Source organism: Macaca fascicularis, chromosome 3, assembly GCF_037993035.2.
Source record: "Macaca fascicularis isolate 582-1 chromosome 3, T2T-MFA8v1.1".
NCBI classification, from domain to species: domain Eukaryota; kingdom Metazoa; phylum Chordata; class Mammalia; order Primates; family Cercopithecidae; genus Macaca; species Macaca fascicularis.
The window spans coordinates 2,423,285-2,445,383 of NC_088377.1; the positions used below are offsets into that span (position 1 = coordinate 2,423,285).

General features: G+C 47.4%; 2 protein-coding genes across 6 annotated transcripts in view; one reads left to right on the forward strand and one right to left on the reverse strand.

Annotated features, from left to right (window-relative positions):
• TSPEAR (thrombospondin type laminin G domain and EAR repeats) overlaps positions 1-22,099 on the forward strand; it is a 226,175-nt gene that overhangs the window by 71,195 nt on the left and 132,881 nt on the right. The gene's annotated exons all lie outside the window — the stretch shown is intronic.
• Positions 954-12,625, reverse strand: LOC102123493 (uncharacterized). Of its 5 annotated transcripts, none has more exons than XM_065541300.2 (3): positions 11,948-12,625; positions 6,963-6,970; positions 954-1,691 (listed from the first exon to the last, which is right to left on the reverse strand). In XM_065541300.2, exons 1-3 carry the CDS (start codon positions 12,572-12,574, stop codon positions 1,421-1,423), a joined length of 906 nt encoding a protein of 301 aa, XP_065397372.1. In that variant the 5' UTR covers positions 12,575-12,625; the 3' UTR covers positions 954-1,420. The 5 variants fall into 5 exon arrangements, with proteins under 5 accessions (XP_065397372.1, XP_065397371.1, XP_065397373.1 ...); XM_065541299.2 differs by lacking the exon at positions 6,963-6,970 and adding an exon at positions 3,245-3,252 and having other exon boundaries at positions 954-1,701; positions 11,946-12,625; XM_065541301.2 differs by lacking the exon at positions 6,963-6,970 and having other exon boundaries at positions 954-1,580; positions 11,967-12,625.

Genomic DNA, 22,099 nt, shown 5'->3' on the forward strand with positions numbered 1-22,099 from the left:
GACCTGGCTTTGCTTCCAAGGAGATGGACGAGGCTGTGTCAGTTTGGCCTCCGGCCCGGGGAATGGCTGCTGCTGGGTGGTCTGTCCTGGGTGGTCTGCCTCCAGGGGAGTGAGGGAGGTGGCTGTGCTGACCACGGTGAACTCTGTCAGGTGGGACTCCGGGAGGTCCCGGTGCTCGGGCTGGAGGCCTCTGGCATTGACATGCAAGGGTCATTTTCTGGAGCCGGACCTGGTCTCTCGAATGCACACAGCGACCCGGTGGAAAGAGTGTGGCGGCTCGTACCACTCGCCCAACGTGGCATCTGGGACAGAGGGTGGCAGGCAGAGCTGAGGGCTATTTGGGAGAGACCTGGGAGGTTGGGGATGTGGGGACAGGGTCCTCGGGGTCAGAGTCCAGGACCACAGGATCAGGAGGGAGCCAGGACCCTGAATCTCTAGGCGAGGCTGCATGGGGCAGGGGGGCCGCAGGCTTGGTTAGTGGGTGCCATGGTCCCTGCCCATCTGTGCTCTCGCCAGCGATGCCTGAGCAATGGGTATTCAAGAACCCCATGAAGAACTCCAGGCTTCTGGGCTCAAGTCCTGGGGGAGGGGCTGTCCCACGTCTTACTGTGGAGGAGACGAGGGCTGCAGGGACGGGCACTGTGGTCCATAGCTGGTCTCCCCAGGGGTAACAGGACCGGTGAAGCTGCTGGGTGGAGCCAGGCCCCAGGTGGGCTACCCCAGTCCTGGGGGGCAGCCATGGAGCTGGGGAGGGTGAATGTGGCTCAGGGGCCCAGAGCTGCTGCCAGGGTCCACTTTGTCCCAAAACTCCTGGCCTTGGTTCCAGAGGCAGCTTCCCTAAGATGGTCTGGGGCGTCACGTGCTGGGGCTGGGGGCCCACGGGGCTAAGAGGGAGCCTGGCCTTCAGGGTTCACAGAGGCCAGCACCAGGCGCATTGCTTCCTGCCTCATCCCACGCCCCTCGGGGTCCACAGACAGGGTCGAAGGTCGACAGAGACGGGCAGCTTTCCTAGGACTCAGAGGGGTGCTGCCCAGGGTGGAACCAGGCCTGCTGGGGGTCAGGACTGTCCCTGCAGTCAGGGGTGGCATCACTTCCCACCTCACCCTGTGCCCCCCGGGGGTCCACAGACAGGACAGAGGTTGGTGTGAGACAGAAGCGGCTTTATTAGAACTCAGAGGGGCGCTGCCCAGGGTGGAACCAGGCCTGCTGGGGTCAGTTCTGCAGAACTTGGGTCTGGGGGAGGAGCTGGGGTCCCTCGTGCAGCCAGCATCTGGGAAGGACTGGGGGAGCATCCTGGTCCCTGAAACAAAGAGCCTGCCCCATATTCTCAGGGTGTCAATGCCAGAGAGGGAGGAGCTGGTTGAGCCCGCTGGGAGGTCAGCCCCAGGTGGGAAGGGACTCTGGATGACATTCAGCGCCGTCAGCAGCTGGACTTCTGGCCAGAGCAGAGGCTGTAGCAGGCCGGGCGGGAGCACGTGGGGCGGCAGAGGAGGGACACGCAGGAGGCCGGGTAGCAGCAGCTGGTCTGGCAGGAGGAGGTGGGGGCACAGCAGGAGGAGACGGGCACGCAGCAGGCAGACCTGCACACGGGGCGGCAGAGTAGGGACACGGAGGAGGAGGGTCTGCAGCAGGAGGTGGTGCAGCAAGCTGGCTGGTAGCTAGACTGCTGGCAGCATGAGGGTGTGCAGGAGCTGGTGCACCCTGATTGGCAGGGGCTGGGCTCACAGGCCGCCTGGCAGCAGGGGCTGGACACACAGCTCACTGGGGTGCAGACCAGGGTCAGGCAGGAGGCAGGGGCGCAGCAGCTGGGGGCACAGCAGCTGGGGGCGCAGCAGGGGGGCTCGCAGCAGCTCTCTGGGCCGTCGTCCACCTGCCAGGAGTCGGTGCAGGCGCTGGAGCAGACGGACATGGTGGACGCGGCCATGCTGAGGTGGGGAGGAGGTGAGCTGGGGGAGGTGTGAGTGAGTGAGTGTGTGTCTGAGCCTGTCGGCTGCTGGGGCTTTTATATGCCCAGGACCTGTGTTTTCCTAGCAGGAGACTCAGCAACGCCCTCCCCTTCCGTGTTGGTGTTTGGAGCCGGGAGGACCCTCGTTATTTCTGCTTCCCTTGCCATGACTTGTCCTCACTCTGCTCCTAACACTCGGCTGGTCCTGGGCAGGGCCTGCACCCCTGGCTGAGCCTGTCCCCGGGAACACCAGGAGGGAGGGTGTGGCCTCTCTGGGGCTGACCTGGTGACTTCCACCTGGCAGGTCTCATGACTGTGCCCGGCGTGGGGCCAGGAGGATGCCCAGCCTCTGTCTGCAGGGACTTCATGGGGTGGGCTGGTGTGGCTGCGACTGGGAGAGCCAGGACGAAGTGCCTGTGTTGGGAAAATGTGCTTGAGGACAGTGCTTCCTGGTGGGCTCTGGGATTTTCTGAGATCCTGATGTCTGCCAAGGGTAGGAGGAGAGGGAGGACCTCTCCTCCCCTGAGAAGGAAACAGAACATTCCAGCAAGGCCTCTGGATAGTCAAGTCATTAGGAGGACAAGGCTTAGGGACTGGCCTTTGGGTCTGGACTGCTGTCCCCTGGAGCCCTGGTCAGGTGTCCTGAGAGGGGCGGGTGCAGGTCAGGGCCTGAGGTTGGGGAGGCGCCTCCACCTTGGAGAGGCAGGTGTGGAGTGAGGGTTGTGTGGTGAGTGGAGGACATCGGGGTTGGCAAAGCTGTCCTATGCTCAGGAGGTCATCGGGCAGGGCTGGCCCTGACCCTGGGGCACAGACCATCACAGGCAAGCTCCTCTGTCCCAGGGCCTGAGCCCAGCACAGCCTGAGGCTGGTTCTGACCAGGAACTGCCAACATCTCCCAATGTCCTTCCAGCCTCTTCTGGATGAGAAAAGAGTCCGATGGGGACACAGTCAGCCACACTGCCCAGACGCCTGGGAGCTTTACTGAAGACAAGAGCCTTACTCTGTGTTTGCACCTTGGCCGAAGCCACATGCCAAGAAATTGAAACGTGGTGCGAATTTGTGGTATCTGTAGGTGACATGATTGTACACCTAGGATCAGAGTGACTGTCCCAGGCCACGCTCACCGAAGGGCTAGATGAGAGACAAAGTCACTGCACCCAGCAGCCCCTACCTGTACCCCTGCCATGACAGTGTGAAAATACAATGGGAAAGGAAGCCCATCAGCCTGGCAGACCCAAGTATAAAATGCCCAGTGGGAATGTTAGAGGGTCAGATGTGAACGAAAGCATAAACCTTGACCAGAGCACCTACAACGTATGTCCCCTGGAAACCCGGCATGGTTGGGCACTGGAGACTGGTCCACGTGCCTCAGCTTAGCTCAGCATCCATGACATTCCCATCACAGCCCCGAAGGAATCGTTGGGTATACAAATGAAGATATGAATGGCCAGAAAGTACTTGCAATCTCCATGACAGATGGAAGATTAATGTGAAAATTTTAAAGTCCTTACCACGAAAACAGGATAAGATACAAAAGAATTGAATACAAGATTAAAAATTTTAAATTTCCAATAAGCCTTAATGAGATGAACAGCTAGTTGATCTCATTAATAACTAAAGTTTCTCAGATTTAAACACACACCTCCCACCTGTAAGAGCAAACAAGATTTAAAATGCCGATAGTATCCAGTACTGCGGCGCTCAGGGCTTCATTCTTAGAAACCCTTGGCAGGTGTAATTTTATTTAAACTGTGATCAACCATAACATAAAATTTACCATTTTACCCATTTTAAAGTGTGCGATTCAGTGACATTTAGTGCAGCCACAATGTTGTGCAACCATCCCCACTACCTAGTTCCAGAACTATCTTCGCTCCAGAAGGAAACCCGTAGTATTAAGCAGCCACACCCAGCCCCTGGCAACCACTGCTATTCTACTTGTCTCTATATGGATTTGCCTGTTTTGCACATTTCATATAGATGGAGTCATAGAATATGTGCTCTCTGTGTCTAGCTTCGTTCACTGAGCATGTTTTCAAGGTACACCTGTGTTGGGGTATGTTTCAGAATGCCATTCCTTTTTATGGCTGAATCGTATTCCATCATAATGACACCACATTTCATTTATCCGTTCATCTGCTGATGGACTTTTGGGTTCTTTTCAACTTTTGGCTACTGTGAATAGTGCTTCTATAAACATTCTTTTTTTTTTTTTTTTTTTTTTTTTTTTTGAGACAGAGTCTCCCTCTGTCACCCAGGCTGGAGTGCAGTGGCACCATCTCAGCTCACTGCCACCTCCACCTCCTGGGTTCAAGCGATTCTCCTGCCTCAGCCTCCCAAGTAGCTGGGATTACAGGTGTGTACCACCATACCTGGCTAATTTTTTATATTTTTGGTAGAGGTGGGGTTTCACCATGTTGGCCAGGCTGGTCTTGAACTCCTGACCTCAAGTGATCCTCCCACCTCGGCCTCCCGAAGTGCTGGGATTACAGGTGTGAGCCACTGTGCCTGGCCCTATAAACATTCTTGTACACGTTTTTGTTTGAACACCTCTTTTTAATTCTGTTGGGTATATACCTAGGATTGGGAACTGATGAGTTGTATGGAATTCCATGTTCACATTTTGAGGACCTGTCAGACTGTTTTTCACAGCATTTGTACCATTTTATATTCTCACTAGCAACGTACAGGCATTCCAGTTTCTCTTTGTCCTTGTCAACATCTGCTACCTTCTATTTGTTGGTGTATGTGTGTGTTAAATTATAACCACCTTAGTGGGTGTGAAGTATCAGTAGCATGTCATTGTGCTGTGGATTTACATTTCCCTAATGACCAATAATATTGGGCTTATTTTCCTGCGTGTATTGGCCATTTGCATATCTTCCTTGGAGAAATGTCTATTACAGGACTTTGCCTATTTTTAAATTGGGTTGACTTTTTGTTGTTGATTTGTAAGAGTTCTTTATATATTCTGAATGTTAGCTCCTCATCAGAATTATGATTTACAAGCATGTTCTCCCCTTGTATGGGTTGTTTTGCTCTCTTCATAGTGTCCTTTGATGCACAAAATTTTTTAATTTTGATGACATCCAATTTATCTATTTTTCCTTTTGTTGCTTGTGCTTCTGGTGTCGTATCTAAAAAACCATTGCCCAATATAAGGTCATGCATATTTACTCTTATGTTTCCTTCTAGGAGTTTTATGGCTTTATCTCATATATGTGGGGCTTTGATCCATTTTTAGTTAATTTGTTGGTGTGAGATATAGTGCAACTTTATGATTTCGTGTGTCGATATCCAGTTGTCCCAGCACCATTAAAACAATTAGAGACAGGGTGTTGCTTTTTTGCCCAGGCTGGAGTGCAGTGGCACAGTCATAACTCACTGCAGCCTCAAACTCCTGGACTCAAGTGATCCTCCCACCTCAGTTTCCCAGGTAGCTGGGACTACAGGTGCACACCACCATACTTCGCTAATTAAAAAAAATTTTTTTTAGGGACCAGGGTCTTGCTGTGTTACCCAGGCTGGTCTCGAACTCTTGGCCTCAAACAATCCTCTCATCTCAACCTCCCGAGTAGTTGGGATTACAGGCATAAGCCATCATTTTATAACATTTATGTACCTAACATCAGTTATAAACATTTATGTACCTAACAATTATAAACATTTATGTACCTAACATCAGACCCCCAAAATATACCAAGCATAAATGGACAGAATTGAAGACAGAAATAGGCAATTGCAGCTCAACAATAATATTTGAAGACTTCAATAAGTCACTTCCAATGATTAAAAAAAAATTTTTTAAATAGAACTAGATCAAAGATCAATAACAAAATAGAGAACTTGAAGAACACTATAAACAAGCTAGATCTAATATGGCCATATATAAAACACTCAACCCAACGACAGCAGAATACACATTCTTCCCGAATACACATTCTTCCCGAATACACATTCTTCCCGAATACACATTCTTCTCAGTCCTCCAGATTAGACCATACGTTAGTCCAAAAAACAAGTCTCAATAAATTTAAAACTATTGAAATCATATAATGTATCTTCTCTGACCACAATGGAAATTAGAAATCAATAACAAAAGGAAAACTGGAAAATTCACAAATATGTGGCAATTAAATAACACACACTTAACCAGTTGATCAAAGAAGAAATCAAAAGAGAAGTTAGAAAATACTATGGGATAAATGACAGTGATTATATAACAAATCAAAACTTATGGGATACGGCAAAACAGTTTATGGAGGGAAATTTATAGCTATAAATGCTTATGTTAAAAAACAAGAAAGATCTCAATTCGGTAATCTAACTTCACACCTTAAGGAACCAGGAAAAGGAAGAGCAAACTAAACCCAAACCTAGAAGAAGGAAGAAAATAAAGATTATATGTAGAATAAAGGGAGCAAATAAAGAAATTGAGAATAGAAAAACAATAGAACCAATGAAGCCTAAAATTAGTTTTTTGAAAGCAACAATAAAATTTACAAACCTTTAACTAGACTAAGAAAAAAGAGAAGGCTCTAATTATTAAAATCAGAAATGAAAACAGGAACATCACTACTGACCTATATAAATAAAGAAGACTATAAGAGAATATGTGAACAATTGTACACTAACACATAATATCAATAAAATTTATTCCATTTAAGCATGCTTAGTGATATTACATACATTCGTAATGTAGATAACCTAGATGTAATGGATAAATTCCTATTAACATACAAATTACCAAAACTGATACCTTTATTAGTGTTTTTTATTTCTTTTCTTCTTTTTCTTTTTGAGATGGAGTCTCACACTGTTGCCCGGGCTGGAGTGCAGTGGCACCATCTCGGCTCACTGCGACCTCTGCCTCCCAGGTTCAACTGATTCTCCTGCCTCAGCCTCCAAAGTAGCTGGGATTACAGGTGCCCACCACCACACTCGGCTACTTTTTTTTTGTATTTTTAGTAGAGATGGAGTTTCACTATGTTGGCCAGGCTGGTCTTGAACCCCTGACCTTGCAACCTGCCTACCTCAGCCTCCCAAAGTGCTGGGATTACAGGTGTGATCCACTGCACCCAGCCAGTTCTTTCTTTCTTTCTTTCTTTCTTTTTTTTTTTTTGAGATGGAGTCTTGCTCTGTTGCCCAGGCTGGAGTGCAGTGGCCGGATCTCAGCTCACTGCAAGCTCCGCCTCCCGGGTTCACGCCATTCTCCTGCCTCAGCCTCCTGAGTAGCTGGGACTACAGGCGCCCGCCACCAAGCTCAGCTAATTTTTTGTATATTTAGTAGAGACGAGGTTTCCCCATGTTAGCCAGGATGGTGTCAATCTCCTGACCTCGTGATCCACCCATCTTGGCTTCCCAAAGTGCTGGGATTACAGGCTTGAGCCACCATGCCCGGCCGACTCTTTATTTCTTAATATGGCTTCAAGTTACTGTCTAGTATCCTTTGATTTCATCCAGAGCTGTCAGTTTTTGTAGGGCAGGCCTACTGGCAATGAACTCTCTCAATATTTATTTATTCAGAAGTGTCCTAATTTCTCCTTTAGTTTCGAAGAATCATTTCACTTGACATAGACTTCTTGGTGGACAGTGTTTTCTCTTTCAGTACTTTAAGTACAACATCCCATTGCCTTCTGTTCTTTATGGTTTTTGATGAGAAATTGGCTGTTAATCTTCTCTCTTCCTGCTCTCAAGATTCTCTTTTTGTCTTTGGCTTTCAGTAATTTAATTTTGTCTTTCTGTGTGGATCTTTTTGAATTTATTCTACTTGAAGCTCATGGAGCTTCTTGAATGTGTAGATTCATAAGTTTCATCATATTTGGAAAGTTTTTGGCCATTATTACTTCAAATATTTAAAAAAGTATTGTAGTAAAATACACACGAAATTTATCCCATTTTAAGTGTACCGTTCAGTGATATTAAACACATTCATAATGCAGTGTAGTCAGCGCCACCATCTGGCCTCGTAACTTTCATCTTGGAAAACTGAAACTCTGTCCCCATCAAACACTAACTCCACATTCCTCCTCCCCACAAGCCCCTGGCAACCACCATTTTACTTTCTGTCTCTACCATTTTTCTTCAAATATTTTTGAGTGCTCCATTCTCTCTCTGCTCTTCTTCTGACCCTGCTGTTAAGTGTGCTGTTGGTATGTTTGATGTTGTCCTACAGGCCAGTTAAATTCTGTTCATTTTAAAAATTCTTTTGTTTCTGTTTGTTTTGAGATGGAGTCTCACTCTGTCATTCAGGCTGGAGTGCAGTGGCATGATCTTGGCTCACTGTAACCTCCGCTTCCCTAATTCAAGTGATTCTCCTGCCTCAGGCTCCTGAGTAGCTGAGATTACAGGCACCACGCCCAGCTATTAATTAATTTATTTTATTTTTCTGTTTGCTGTTCTCAAACTCCCAACCTCAAACAATCTGCCTTCCTCAGCCTCCCAAAGTGCTGGGATTACAGGTGTGAGCCATCATGCTCGGCCTCTTTTGGCTTTTATGCCCTTCAGACTGGAGTATTTCACATGACCTATCCACCTGGTCTCTAATTTTTCCTTCTGTCTGCTCAAATCTGCTGTGGGGCTTCTCTAGCAAAATTTTCGTATCAGTTATACTTTTCAACTCCAGAAGTTCTATTTGATTCCTCTTTATAATCTCTCTCTTTATTGATATTCTCTCTTGGTTGAGATGTTGTTTTCTTCTCTTTGTTCTTTTGCCATGGTTTCCTTTAGCTCTTTGAGTATATTTAAGAGAGTTAATGGAAAGACTTTGTCTAGTAAATTCAATCCTGGGCTGCTTCAAGGACATTTTTTACTAATTGGCCTTTTTTTTTTTTTTGTGAATGAACGGTACATTCTTGCTTCTTTGCATGCCTCATAATTTTTGCTGAAAACTTGACATTTAGAATATTATAATTTGATAATTCTGGATGGCAGATTCTCTCTCTTCCCTGTGGTTTGTTGTTGCTGGTTGCATGGCTAGTAGTTTTTTGTTTTGTTTTTAAGTGACTTTCCTAAACTATTTTAGTAATGACTATACTCTTTGTCATGAAGGGGGTCACTATTCCATTTGCTTAGTGCGCAGATAGTAATTTGACAGAGTTTCTTAAACACCTGGAGTCAAAAGATGTTTTTTTCCCAGTCTTTGTAGCTGGGCTCTGTGTGTTGGTCCACACCCTGAGCGCTCACCTGGGCGGTTTGTGACTCTGCCTTCCCCTTCACTTCCTGCCTTCCCCTTCACTTCCTGCCTTCCCCTTCACTTCCTGCCTTCCCCTTCACTTCCTGCCTTCCCCTTCACTTCCTGCTTACTCAGAGCCTGCAGTTCAGCCAGAGGTGAGCACTGAGAGCGTCTCAGGTCTTTTCTGTGCCCCATCATGGGCATGCGTGGGGGTCTTGTAGACTCCCAAGAATATGTGGAATCTTCCAACGCCCTTATTCCCCAAAGTGTCTAATTTCTCAGCTCTTCCTCCCAGGTTTTTTGGGGTGTCCATTGTTTTCCCAACAGATATCCTTTGCCCAGGTGGCAGTGACTGGTTCATTTACCTTTACATGTTCTGACCAAGCCTCTGGTAGCTGCTTCTCTGGCTGGGGGGAATCTGAGTTGGTAAAAGAAGACAAGCCCTATGTGTTAGTCCTTCTGGAAGCCATCCCTACTGTGCTCCTCCCCTGCCTTGCTCTGTTAGATCTTTGGAGAAAAAATTATTTACCTTCACATTTAACTTCCCCAGGGCTTGTTCCCCCTCCGCCTACCACAGGATGCCCCTGCCCTCAGAACATGACTGGAAAGCCCCTCATCAAGGTCTCCAAGAACTCCCATTCCTAAATCCTGAGTTGGTTTCTATCACTGTGAGTGTGTGTACTTCGGACCCTGAAGCCCTAGGTCACTCTCCATACCACTCAGGAAGCCTGTGCAAGACGCTCCTGACCCCCTCGACAGCCCTGTGGCCCCCACTTTCCCTGCACCCATCCCTGTGTGGCCTGTCTCTTCCAGCACAGATGCCTGGCCTGCGCTCCATCCCCACCTTCCCCGTCTGGACGTAAGCCATGCTTCCTGCGGCGGGACCAGTGAGAATTCCCATTAGGAGCCAGGCACTGGGGACAACAGGATGCCTAAACAGGAACCATTTGGTGGGTGTCTGAGGTCTCTGGACAGCATTGTTCAGTGGGTGAAGGGGTCCACGTGAGCAGAATTTCCCCGAGGGCCGTGTCCCTGTCCAAATGTCCATCCTTGCAGTTTATGGACAGGGAGTGCCTGCTCCAGCCAGGTGCCACTGGGGTCTTCAAGGCACAGGTGGCCTCACTGCCACCCTCACTCCTGCCTCAAGGGCCAAAGCCAGAGCCCCCTATTATGGGCTGACTTGTGATTCCCCCGAATTCACATGTTGAAGTCCTAAGTTAAAATTAGGTCCTATGGATGGGCCCTAATCCAATGACTGGTGTCCTCGTGAGAAGAGGAGAGGAGGGCAGAGACACACACAGAGGGACAGCCCCATGAGGACACAGGGAGGAGACTGTGTCTTCAAGCCCAGGAGAGAGGCTTCAGGAACCAGCCCTGCCACACCTGGGCCTCGATTTCCAGCCCCAGGACTGTGAGGGACCCCTTGTGTGTGGCTCGAGCCCCCAGACCGTGGACTTTGTCACAGCAGCCTGAGCTGACACATGCAGCCCCTCAGGTGTGGGGGTCCTTTGTGTCCACAGAGTATGGCTGAGGCCTCAAAACCCGACTGTGTTCTCCTAAGGCAAGAAGAGTGGGCAGCATTGCAGCCCCAGGTCATGGGGCAGGGGGCGTGGGTGAGGACTGGAGGGGACAGTGTGGCTCTGGCCGTCTGCCTGTCCCGTGGGAGGAGCTAAGAACCTGCCCCCAGGAGGCCTCCTTCTTGCTCTCTGGTCTGGACACATTCCCACACTGTCCTGGGACTCCTCTGTCATCGGCACCCTGAGACCTTTCTGTTCCCATGGGCCCTCCGCCCATCCAGCCCAGCACAGGGAGCTCTGGAGGCCACGTCTCTGTTCTCTGCTCTGCATCCCAGTGGCAAGCCCAGGGTTGGAGCAGGGGGCGTCCTGAGTGTCTGTGAGTGTGCGTAGGAGGCCAGGATGGCCAAGCTGTCTCCGAGTGGAACTCCTGAGCACCGGGGCAGCTGGAGCCCAAGCCTCCATACCCGCCCCCCACTGCCCGTCTCCCACCTCCCAGCACAACTGGAGCCTGCCAGCCCCTGGGATAGCCCCAACCCTTGCCATGGGAAGGAGCTGCTTCTACCCACGGTGAGTGGGACATTGGCCCGAGCCATGTAGTGTCTGTGGGATTCAGTCAGTGAGCAAAGCTTTTGGGCTCCACAGGACCTGGGAGGGGAGCCAGACAGCAGAACGTGCCACAAGGTGGACAGGAGCTTCCAAGTGTCACCCAAGAGCCCCCCACATCCCCCTGGCTGGAGATGTAAAGAGATCCACAGGGCCCAGCCCCCCAGAGCCAGGCCAGGCCCCACTCTGCCCCATCCCGCCCTGGGTGCGGACAGTCAGCACTGAGTCAGCTGGGGCTGCAGAGGCTTTACTGGTGCCCAGAGGCAGAGGGTGACACTCCTGGGTGCGAGACCTGGGTCAGGAGGGCCCATACCCGACCAGCAGAGGGTCGTGATCTGCAGCCAGGAAGCGCCATGAGGAGTAGTCAGGGCTCGCCCACCCTGGGGGAGGTCAGGGAGGAGCCAGTGAGCATCTCAGACCCCACCCCTGGGCTGGGCAGCTGTGGGTGGGGCTGCTCCTTCTCTGTGTTGAGCTGTGCTGAGGCTGGGTGGGGTGGGAGGTCAGGGGCTTCCAAGGGCTGGAAGAGAGGTGGGGCCTGAGCCTGGCTGGCCCTAGGGGACATGGCCATCAGCAGCTGGACTTCTGGCCTGAGGAGAGGCTTCAGCAGGCCGGGCGGGAGCACGCGGGGCGGCAGAGGAGGGACACACAGGAGGCTCGACGGCAACAGCTGGGCTGGCAGGAGGAGGTGGGGGCACAGCAGGAGGGCACAGGCACACAGCAGATGGGCCTGCACACAGGGCGGCAGAGGAGGGACACGGAGGAGGAGGGTCTGCAGCAGGAGGTGGTGCAGCAAGCCGGCTGGCAGCTAGACTGCTGGCAGCATGGAGAGGAAGTGCCAGAGCAGACAGGCACACAGCAGATGGGTTTGCAGCAGACAGACTTGCAGCAGACGGGCACACAGCAGGACTGCTGGCAGGGGGAGGAGGTGCAGCAGATCGGCTGGCAGCTAGACTGCTGGCAGCATGAAGAAGCCCCACAGCAGATGGGCACACAACACACAGGCTTGCAGCACACGGGCTTGCAGCAGACGGGCACACAGCAGGCCTGCTGACACGGGGAGGAGGTGCAGCAATCCAGCTGGCAGCTAGACTGCTGGCAGCACGAGGGTGTGCAGGAGCTGGTGCAGCCTGATTGGCAGGGATTGGGCTCACAGGCCGCCTGGCAGCAGGGGCTGGACACACAGCTCACTGGGGTACAGACCAGGGTCAGGCAGGAGGCTGGGGCGCAGCAGCTGGGGGCACAGCAGGGGGGCTCGCAGCAGCTCTCTGGGCAGTCGTCCACCTGCCAGGAGTCAGTGCAGGCGCTGGAGCAGAGGGACATGGTGGACGCGGCCATGCTGGGGTGGGGAGGAGGTGAGCTGGGGGAGGTGTGAGTGTGGGAGTGTGTGAGGTTCTTGGGGCTCTCTGGCTTTTATATCCCTCCTGGCCTTGTTGTTCCAGGGCCCACAGCCTCCCCTTCCTTGTAGCTGAGAGGCGGCGTCTGTTATGATTAGGGGTGTTTGTTTGCTGGTGATATTGCCCAGCTCCCAAATCTCCTTTCACACATGGGCTATAGCCTGTCACATGTGGAACCTCAGGGGTGGGAGTAGGGGTGGGCCTGATCCCAACTGGCTTCTGGAGGCAAGGAGGGCTATGGGCATCCGGCGGGTGGGATGTGGGTGGGATGTGCCTGGGGCCATCCTTGGTTGCTGGGGCATCGTCCAGCACCTGCTGGGAGGTGCTGGGGCACCACCCGGCAACCTCAGGACATGGGCTCCCTCTGCAGGAAGCCAGCCCTTAGGAATTATTTCGCGTGGTGCAAAGTCTTCCTGTAGCATGGTCCTTCCCCTGCTGCACGACACAGGACTCGCCAATTTCTAATCCCCATGGCCTCTGTGCCTCCTGCCCTCTGTTCACTGCCCACCTTGTCCTTTGCTTGGGAGGCAGCAGGACTGTTCCAGGGCCAGGATCGTGGGCTCAGCCTGCTCCTTGTTCAGACACAATGACAGCATCCTGGGCTGTGGTTTTGGGTTCTGAACCTGTGAAGTGGCTGTGCTAGGCAGCAGGCGACCACCAGCCCTCACCACTGCTGGAGCCATCTCCTCTGTGTGCCCGGCACTGCAAGCATCTTTTTCTCACCAGCCCTGCCCACAGGGCCCATCACACACCCCCAGGTCAGCCACAGGCAACTCTCACAGCAGCACAATATTTGATGATGAATTGTTGTCACCACAGGGCATAATGAAGTCCCGAGCTTCTCGCCTTCTTAAATGGCCCTGATCACTTTCCAGGAACATTGCTACCCGCCAGCTAATTATAATATTGATTGTGATTTCACATTTTTATTTAAAAATTCAAGTACACATATGTATATTTCATTGTAAAATAAGACATATTACACGATGTTGAGTAGAATGTCTTTGTTGCTCTGAATCTGGCAAAGTTGGAAACGACTTCTCATTCTAAAAATAATGCTAACCTTCTGGGTCAGACCTGTCCCTACAGGGCTTTCTAAAATAAGACAGAAGCTGACCAGCTATGGCCTGCTGCCACACCCCATCAGTGCTGCCCAGGTTGTAAGAAGCAGGTTGTGGAGGCAGGGGTGGCCTTTCAGCCTTACGCAAAGTGTGGTGTCCCAGGGAGAGAGTCCTCCAACTCTTGTCCCTGGGGGCATCTCCTCTTTGAAGTGGGTCCTCACTGAAGAGGCAGAAGCAGCCGGTAGAAGCACAGGATCACTGGAGCAGCTGGAGAGAAGGTGCAGCAGGGGCCAGTGAGCCCCACAGTGGTGGCCCTGCACATTCCTTCCCCCGTACCCATCCCTGGAGGAGATAGAGCCCAAAACAGGGATAAGAGGAGCAAGGAAGGAGAGGCCACGTCCCTCCCCACGGCCTTCCCGAGGCCCCCACAGACGTGCGTGTGGGAACGCTGGGGATAGGACTGGGTTTCAGATGGGAAAGAAAAGTTTGAACTGGTCCATTTGGGGTTGTGGATTTGGTTCTGCTCTTAAAGGCTATAATAGCTTTATGATGCGCTTCAATCATCGATAGTTCAAGTCCCATTATCAACATTTCTTTTTGTAAAAAAAAATTTGTAGAGACCAGAGTCTTGCTATGTTGCCCAACTGGTCTTGAACTCCTGGGCTTAAGTGATCCTCTTGCCTCGGCCTCCCAAATTGCTGGGACTACAGATGCGAGCCACCATGCCTGGCCCATCATCAGTATTTCTGTGCCAAGTCTCCTAACTTTTCTTGCTCATTTTCTTTGCTGTCCTCAGCTCCCATTATTCAAAGATAAGTTTCATGTGGGCAGGAAGAGTGTTTATCATGTTCACCACTCAATCTCTGAGGGCCTAAAATAATGCCTGGAATAGGGAAGATCCTTCATAAAAATGGGCTGAAATAATAAATGTTTTTGGAGAAATTATTGAAGAGTAATTCTGAGCTCTGAGAACGATTCCACTGTGCCACCTTTTTCTTATGCTGTATAAAACTCTCTGTCAAGTTCTATTTTCGTGTGTGGGGAATTGGCTTACATCAGACTGGCCATCTAGCCGAGAAAAATTAGGAAACCTGGTTTAACAAACAAAATCTGTCTTTGAGGGCACCAGGAGGCACCAAGACAGCTGAGACTTGAGTGAGTGAATCACCATTAGAGAGAAAGTGTACCGAAGTCAGTCCAATATTTCTTGTGGATTTTCTTATTGAGGCATTTACTGATTCACAGACCACAGCCGTGAGGCTGAGGCTGAGCACAGCTTTGAGTGGGTCTCATGCAACTGGAAGACAAAAACAGAGAGTTCAGGACCTGACAAGGGGGAGGGATTCTGGTAAAACAACAACAACAACAACAATAAAAACAGACTTTCAGTTGGAAACAGTGAATATAAGTGAAAGATTACTCCCTAGGATGAAGGAAAAACCAGAAAGAAGAATGAAGCCCACCTTTAAATCAGCTCGTATTCAACTCATGTAATTTGTCCATAGCCTAACTGCCTCCCGGAAACTAAAGTGATCTCTTCTGGAGATAGCAGCATCAACAGAGGCTCAAATCATCTCAGAAATTTTCATGAAGTCCTGGATTCAGTCAAAAATTACTAGGGATACTAGAAGACAAACCAACTGACCAAAGGACCAAGAGGAAAAAACAAACAAGAGAAACAGATACACAGGGCCTTTAGATATTAGAAGTGTCAAACTGGAATTTAAAGTAGTGCTGATTAGCTTGCTCGGGAAAACAGATGACAAATGGAGAATTTCAGTGTCAAACTAGATTTATGAAATGGAATCAAACAGTAATTCTGGAAATGAACATAATAGCTGAAATTAAGAACTAAGTAGATTAGCTAGACAACATATTAGACAAACCCAAAGAGATTAGTGAAGAAAGGGAGATGAGGAAATGTCAAGCCTGAGTACAGAGATGGGAAAGAAAAGAGGGAAATAAAGAAAGTGGAGTAATAAGCATGCCCTTAGGTTGTAAATAATTTGAATATAAATGGTTGAAATCATAGAAGGAGATGAGTAAAATAAGGGTAATAAAATATATGAAGGTATAATAGACAAGAAGTTTAAAGTGATGAAAAACATTAACCCATAGATGCAAAAAGCATTTAAGAATCTTGAGCAAGGTGAATACAAAGGAAACTACACCTGTGCATATTGGGGCAGAAATCCAAAGACAGAGAAAAATTTTAAAACAACCAGAGGGGAACAAAAAGATACTACCTTTAAAGAAGCAACAATAACATTTACAGATGACTTCTCAGTGGGAATGATGGAAGCCAGAGGATGATGGAATGATATATTTACTGTCTGAGAGAAAAGAAGCACCCAACTAGAATTCTACATCTGGGAAGAAGATCCTCAAAAATAAGGACAGGAAAATGACATTCTCTGGATGCTGACAGGATGTGTCACCAGCAGGATCTGCACTAAGGAAAATAAAAAGATAATTAGGCAGAATGAAAATGATCACAGATGGAAGCAAGAAGTCAAAAAGGAAATGAAGTGTAACAAAAGGAGGACACATATCCTTTTTATACATATCCTTTAAATATTCACAAATCTAAGTGAATATTTACTGTATAAGATGTCTTAGAAGTTGTAAAATATTGATAGAAATAAAATACATGGCAAGAAGATCACAAAATTCAGGAGGGGGCTACATGAAGTTAAAGTGATCTTAGTACACAATACTCTCTGGGAAATAATGTAAGATCTAATTTACATTACACTTTAAAAAGTCATAGAGTCATGTTGTAATCTCCACTAGAGTAATCAAAGAATATACAGCTCAGGAGGAAGGAGATGAGTGTAGTGGGTTGAATCTTGCCTCCCCAAAAATCATATCCACCCAGAACCTTGCTGTGTTAGGCTGGTCTTGCATTGCTATAAAGAAATATTTGAGACTGGGTTGTTTATAAAGAGAAAAGTTTAGTTGGCTCATGGTTCTGCAGGTTGCACAGGAAGCACGGTGCTGGCATCTGCTCCGCTTCTGTGGAGGCCTCAGGGAGCTTTACTCACGGTGGAAGGTGAAGGGGGAGTGGGCATGTCACATGGCAAAAGCAGCAGCAAGAGAAAGAGAGTGGAGGATGGGAGGTGCTACACACTTAAACAACCAGATCTTGCCAGAGCTCCTTCACTATCGCAAGGACAGCAGTAAGTCATGAGGGATCCACTCCCGTGACCCAGATAGCTCCCCCCAGGCCCCACCTCCAACAGTGAAGATCACATTTCACAATGAGATTTGGCAGGGCCATAGAACCAAACCATATCACTCACAGTGTGACCTTACATAGAAATAGGGTCTTTGCAGATGTAGTTAAAATGAGGTCATACCAGGTTATAGTGAATCTTAAATCCAATGACTAATGTCTTTATAAGAGAATGGAGAAGGAAGTTCAAACACACACACAAAGGGAAGAAGGCATATGACAACCAAGGCAAAGATTGGCATGAGGCAGCTATAAGCCAAGGGACGCCAAGGTTTGCTGGGAGCACCAGAAACTAGAAGGGGCAAGGACAGATTCTCCCTTGGGGCTCAGAGAAAGCATGGCTCTGTGGATACCTTCATTTCAGGGTGCCTGGCCCTCAGAACTGCGAGATAATACATTTCCACTCTTATAAGTCACTTTTTTGGTGTCATTTGCTGTGGCAACCCTAGGAACTAATATGGTGAATGGAACATGGTGGAATAACAATCTCAAAACACTAGATCCACAAACAGTAAAGCAAGGAGATAAAAGGGAGTAGATTTTTGCATAAGCAAAAACCAAAGTGAGATGGGAGGTTTAAGCTCAAACGTATCAGCAAAGCCCCACATTCTTGCCAGTCTGCACAGCAGATATGTTGTTACTTTAGTCAACACAGCTGTATAGAGAGAGTCACTGGGGTTTACGTTTGCATTGTCCTGATGACTCATGATGTGGAGCGTGTTTTCATGTATTTATTTGCCATCTGTATCTGCTCTTTAGTGAAGGGTCTATTTAAGTCAATTATTATATGGCAAAATACTAAGCACCATGGGGTTCCATGCGTATAACATTTTGGAAAAGGTAATAGTAAAGGGACCAAAAAAATATCTGTGGCTGCCAGGGGCTAGGATCGGGATATGGAATGACTACAAAGGGCCATGAGGGAAATTTATGGGATGATGAGAGGAGTCTATGTATTGATTGCGTTGGTGGAGACACAACTATTTGTCAAGACACCAAATCCACACAACAGGAAAAAAAATACAAATATCCTATATTGATTAAATAACTTGAATCTAAAATTAAAAGCTTTCCTACAGAGCCAACTACAGACCCAAGTACTTTCACTGCTGAATGTTCTCAAACACCTGGGAGAGAAATAATACCAGTCTTAAATTTGTCAGCTTATTTTATTAGGCCGCCATAATTTTCCAGACCTTAGGAAGTGAGGCCTGAAGTATTGGCCTCTAGTGAGAGCAACTGAGGAATGTTATGTGCTGCCCTGGGGGCCACATGGTGACCTGGGGACATGATGGCCCTACTGGGGAGGGGCAAGTCACAGGCCAGGAAAGGAGCCTGATGAGGAAGCCACTGTCATACAGACTGATCAGCAGGGGCTGGGCCCACAGGATGTTATGTAGTGATTAAAGTCCATCCATCAATAAGATATACCAATTATAAATATATACACATTTAACATCAGATCACCAATGTATATGAAACAAAAATGGACAGACTTGAAGAAAGAAATAGACAGTTCCAGTTCTACAATAAGAGTTTGAGACTTCAATAAGCCATTCCTCTAATTTAAAAAGTATAAAATAACAACTAAATTTTTATTCAATAAGGAAATACAGAACTTGAAAAATGACATAAATCTACTAGGTCTAACAGATATATGCAAAAGCACACAACCCAACTACAGCAGAAAACTCACTCTCCTCAAGTTCACATGGGACATTCTTCAGATTAGACTATACCTTAGGCCACAAAATTAGCCTCAATAATCTAAATGGACTTAAATCATACAGAGTATCTTCTCTGATTACAATGGAAAGAAACTAGAAATCAGTAACAAAAGAAAAGCTGGAATTCACAAATATGTGTAAACTAAATAGCACACTTTCAAACAACAAATTAGTCAATGGAGAATTCAAAGAGAAGATATAAAACTCTTTGAAAGGAAAGAAAAAGAAATCACAGTAAACCATAACTTATGAGATGCAATGAAGGCAGTACATAGAGGGAAATTGATAGCTATGAATGCTTACATTAAAAAAATAGAAACATCTCAAATCATTAATCTAACTTTACACCTTAAGGAACCAGAAAAAGAGCAAACTGAATCCAAATTTAGCAGAAGGTAGAAAATAAAGTCTAGAGCGCAGATAAATGGAATAGATATTTTAAAAATCAATAGAGAGAATCAATAAACCAAAAAGTTGGTTCTTTGAGAAGAGCAGCAGATTTAACAAACCTCTATCTAGACTGATTAAAGGAAGACAGATTCAAATAACTAAAATCGTAAATGAAAATGGGAACATCACTACTGACCTTACATTAATAAAAATAATTATAAAGGAATACTATGAATATTTGTATCCAACAAATTAGATAACCAAGATGTAATGGAGAAACTCCTATAAACACACAAACTACCAACATGGCTACCTTTGCTGTTGATCTTTCTTCATTCATATTGCTTCAGGTTACTATCTACTGCCCTTCTATTTCAGCCTGAATTAGCATTTCTTGTAAGGCACAGCTTTCAGCAATGAGCGCTCTCAGGTTTTATTTACCTCAAAATGTGTTACTTCTTCACTTTTGAAGGATCACTTTGCCAGATGCAGACGTCTTTTTGGTTATTGGGTGCTCCCTATCCCTGTGCCCAAACCCAGCATGTTAAATATGTCATCCCACTGCCTTCTGGCCTCCATGGTTTCTGATGAGAAATCCGCTGTTAGTCTTCTGTCCCGCTGCTTTCTAGATTCTCTCTTTGTTTTGACTTCTGAGAGTTTGATTATACTGTGTTTCTATCTGAATCTCTTTGAGTTAGATTGATGTGTTTCCTCAGTTTTGGAAGTTTGGGCCATTATTTCTTCAACTATTTTTTCTGCTCCCACTGTCTCCCCTCCAACTGGAAATCCTGCTAAGTGTGTTGGTATGCTTGATGGTGTCCCACAGGTCTTTTCAGATTTGTTTTTTTCTTCATTCTCTCATCTGCTACTCATTTTCTCATCTACTCTTCAGACTAGAATACTTTAATGGATCTATCTTCATGTTCACTATTTCTTATAGATGCTAAAATCTGCTGTTGAAACCATATCATGAGTTATTTATTTCAGTGATTGTACTTTCCAATTCCAGAATTTCTATTTAATTTCTTTTTCAAATTCCTCCTATCTCTTTATTGATATTCTCTATTTGGTAAGGCATTATTCTCCTGGTTTATCTTAATTCATTGTCTGTGATTTTATTTAGTATTTTGAACATGTTTAAGAGAGTTGATTGAAAGGCTTTGTCTAGTAAGTCCAATTCTGGGCTTCCTTAGGAAGATTTTCCATTAATTGCATTTCCTCCTCATGAGTAGCTCATATTTTTTGCTGCTTTTGCATGGCACATGCCTCTGGCGAAAACTGGACAGTGACTATTACAGTGGGATATTTCTGGGTATCAGGTTCTCCTCCCTCTGAGCAGTTTTGCCGTTGCTGATTGTTGTGGATTGTGGTTGTTTTTGTTTGTTTCTGTCAGTTTTAAAAATAGTTTCTTCATCATGTGTGCTCACTGTTCTGTTAGCTTAGTGCTGAGATAGTAATTTGACAGAGAGTTCCTTAAACCCCTGGAAACAAAAAATATTTTTCTTTAGGGTTTGTAGCTAGGCTCTGTGTGTTGTCCCACACCCTCAGCACTCAGCTGGGGAGTTTGCAACTCTGCCTTCCCCTTCACTTCCTGCTTGCACCTTCACTTCCTGCTTGCACCTTCACTTCCTGCTTGCACCTTCACTTCCTGCTTGCTCAGTGCCTGAAGTTCAGCCAGAGGTGAGCATTGAGAGCTTCTCAGCTCTTTTCTGAGCCATGTCATAGACATGCATGGGGGCTTTCTGGACTCTTAAAAATATGGGGAATCTTCTAACTCCCTTATTCCTCAAAGCATGTCATCTCCCAGCTTTTCCTCCCAGGCTTTTTGGGAGTTTTCAATGTTTTCCCAACTGATCATTTTTGACTTAGGTGTCAGTGACTTGTTCATTTACCTTTAAACGTTGTAACACACACCCTGCATATAGCTGTTCCTCCGCCTTGAGAAAGTCTGAGTTGGTGAAATAAAGCAAGCCCTGTGTGTTAGTCCTTCAGGGAGCCGCCAGACAGGTCGAAACAGACAACTGCACTGCCTTGCAAACAAGGTCCACTCTGCTTCCTTGGCAGCAGCACCCCACACCAGGAACTCCGGCTGCTGTCCTCCTGACTGCCACCCAGCTGGGGATGGGGAATGGGGCAAGGGGAAGTTAAAATCCACAAGCCTCTCCTATTGGGCTCTGTTGCTTTTACTTGATTATGTGTTCCCTTGCTTGCTGCAAACCTTCGACTGTTTTCCAGAGTTCAGATAAAGTTGATTTTACCAGGTAGTGTTTGTCTGTTTGTTTTTGTTTGTGTATTAGTCCTTTTTCACACTGCTATAAAGATACTCTCCAAGATTGAGTAATTAATAAAAGAAAGAGCTCTGATTGACTCACAGTTCCACATGGCTGGGGAGGCCTCAGGAAACTTACAGTCATGGCGGAAGGCAATGGGGAAGCAAGGACCTTCTTCATATGGTGGCAGGAGAAAGAAGAAAGTGAGACCAGGAAAAACTGCTTTATAAAACTGTCAGATCTGGTGGATCACGAGGTCAGGAGACCGAGACCGTCCTGGCTAACATGGTGAAAACCTGTCTCTACTAAAAAATACAAAAAATTAGCCGGGCGTGGTGTTGGGCGCTTGTAGTCCCAGTTACTGGGGAGGCCGAGGCAGGAGAATGGCGTGAACCTGGGAAGCGGAGCTTGCAGTGAGCTGAGATTGCACCACTGCACTCCAGCCTGGGTGACAGAGCGAGACTCGTCTCAAAACAAAAACAAAAACAAAAAAAACTCAAAAAACAAAAAAACTACCAGATCTGGTGAGAACTCACTCACTATCCCGAGAACAGCATGGGGGAAGCCATCTCCACGATCCAATCACCAGGTCTCTCCATCAACACCTGGGGATGACAGTTCAAGATGAGATTTGGGTGGGGACACAAAGTCCAACCATATCTGTTTGTTTTGCCAGTTTCCGATGTTCCGTGGAGGGACAGGCCCTTACAGTTACCCACTGCACCATTCCCTCTGTCATCGGTCTTAGCAGGCAGTTTGGACACTCTTTTTGAGGGTATTTCT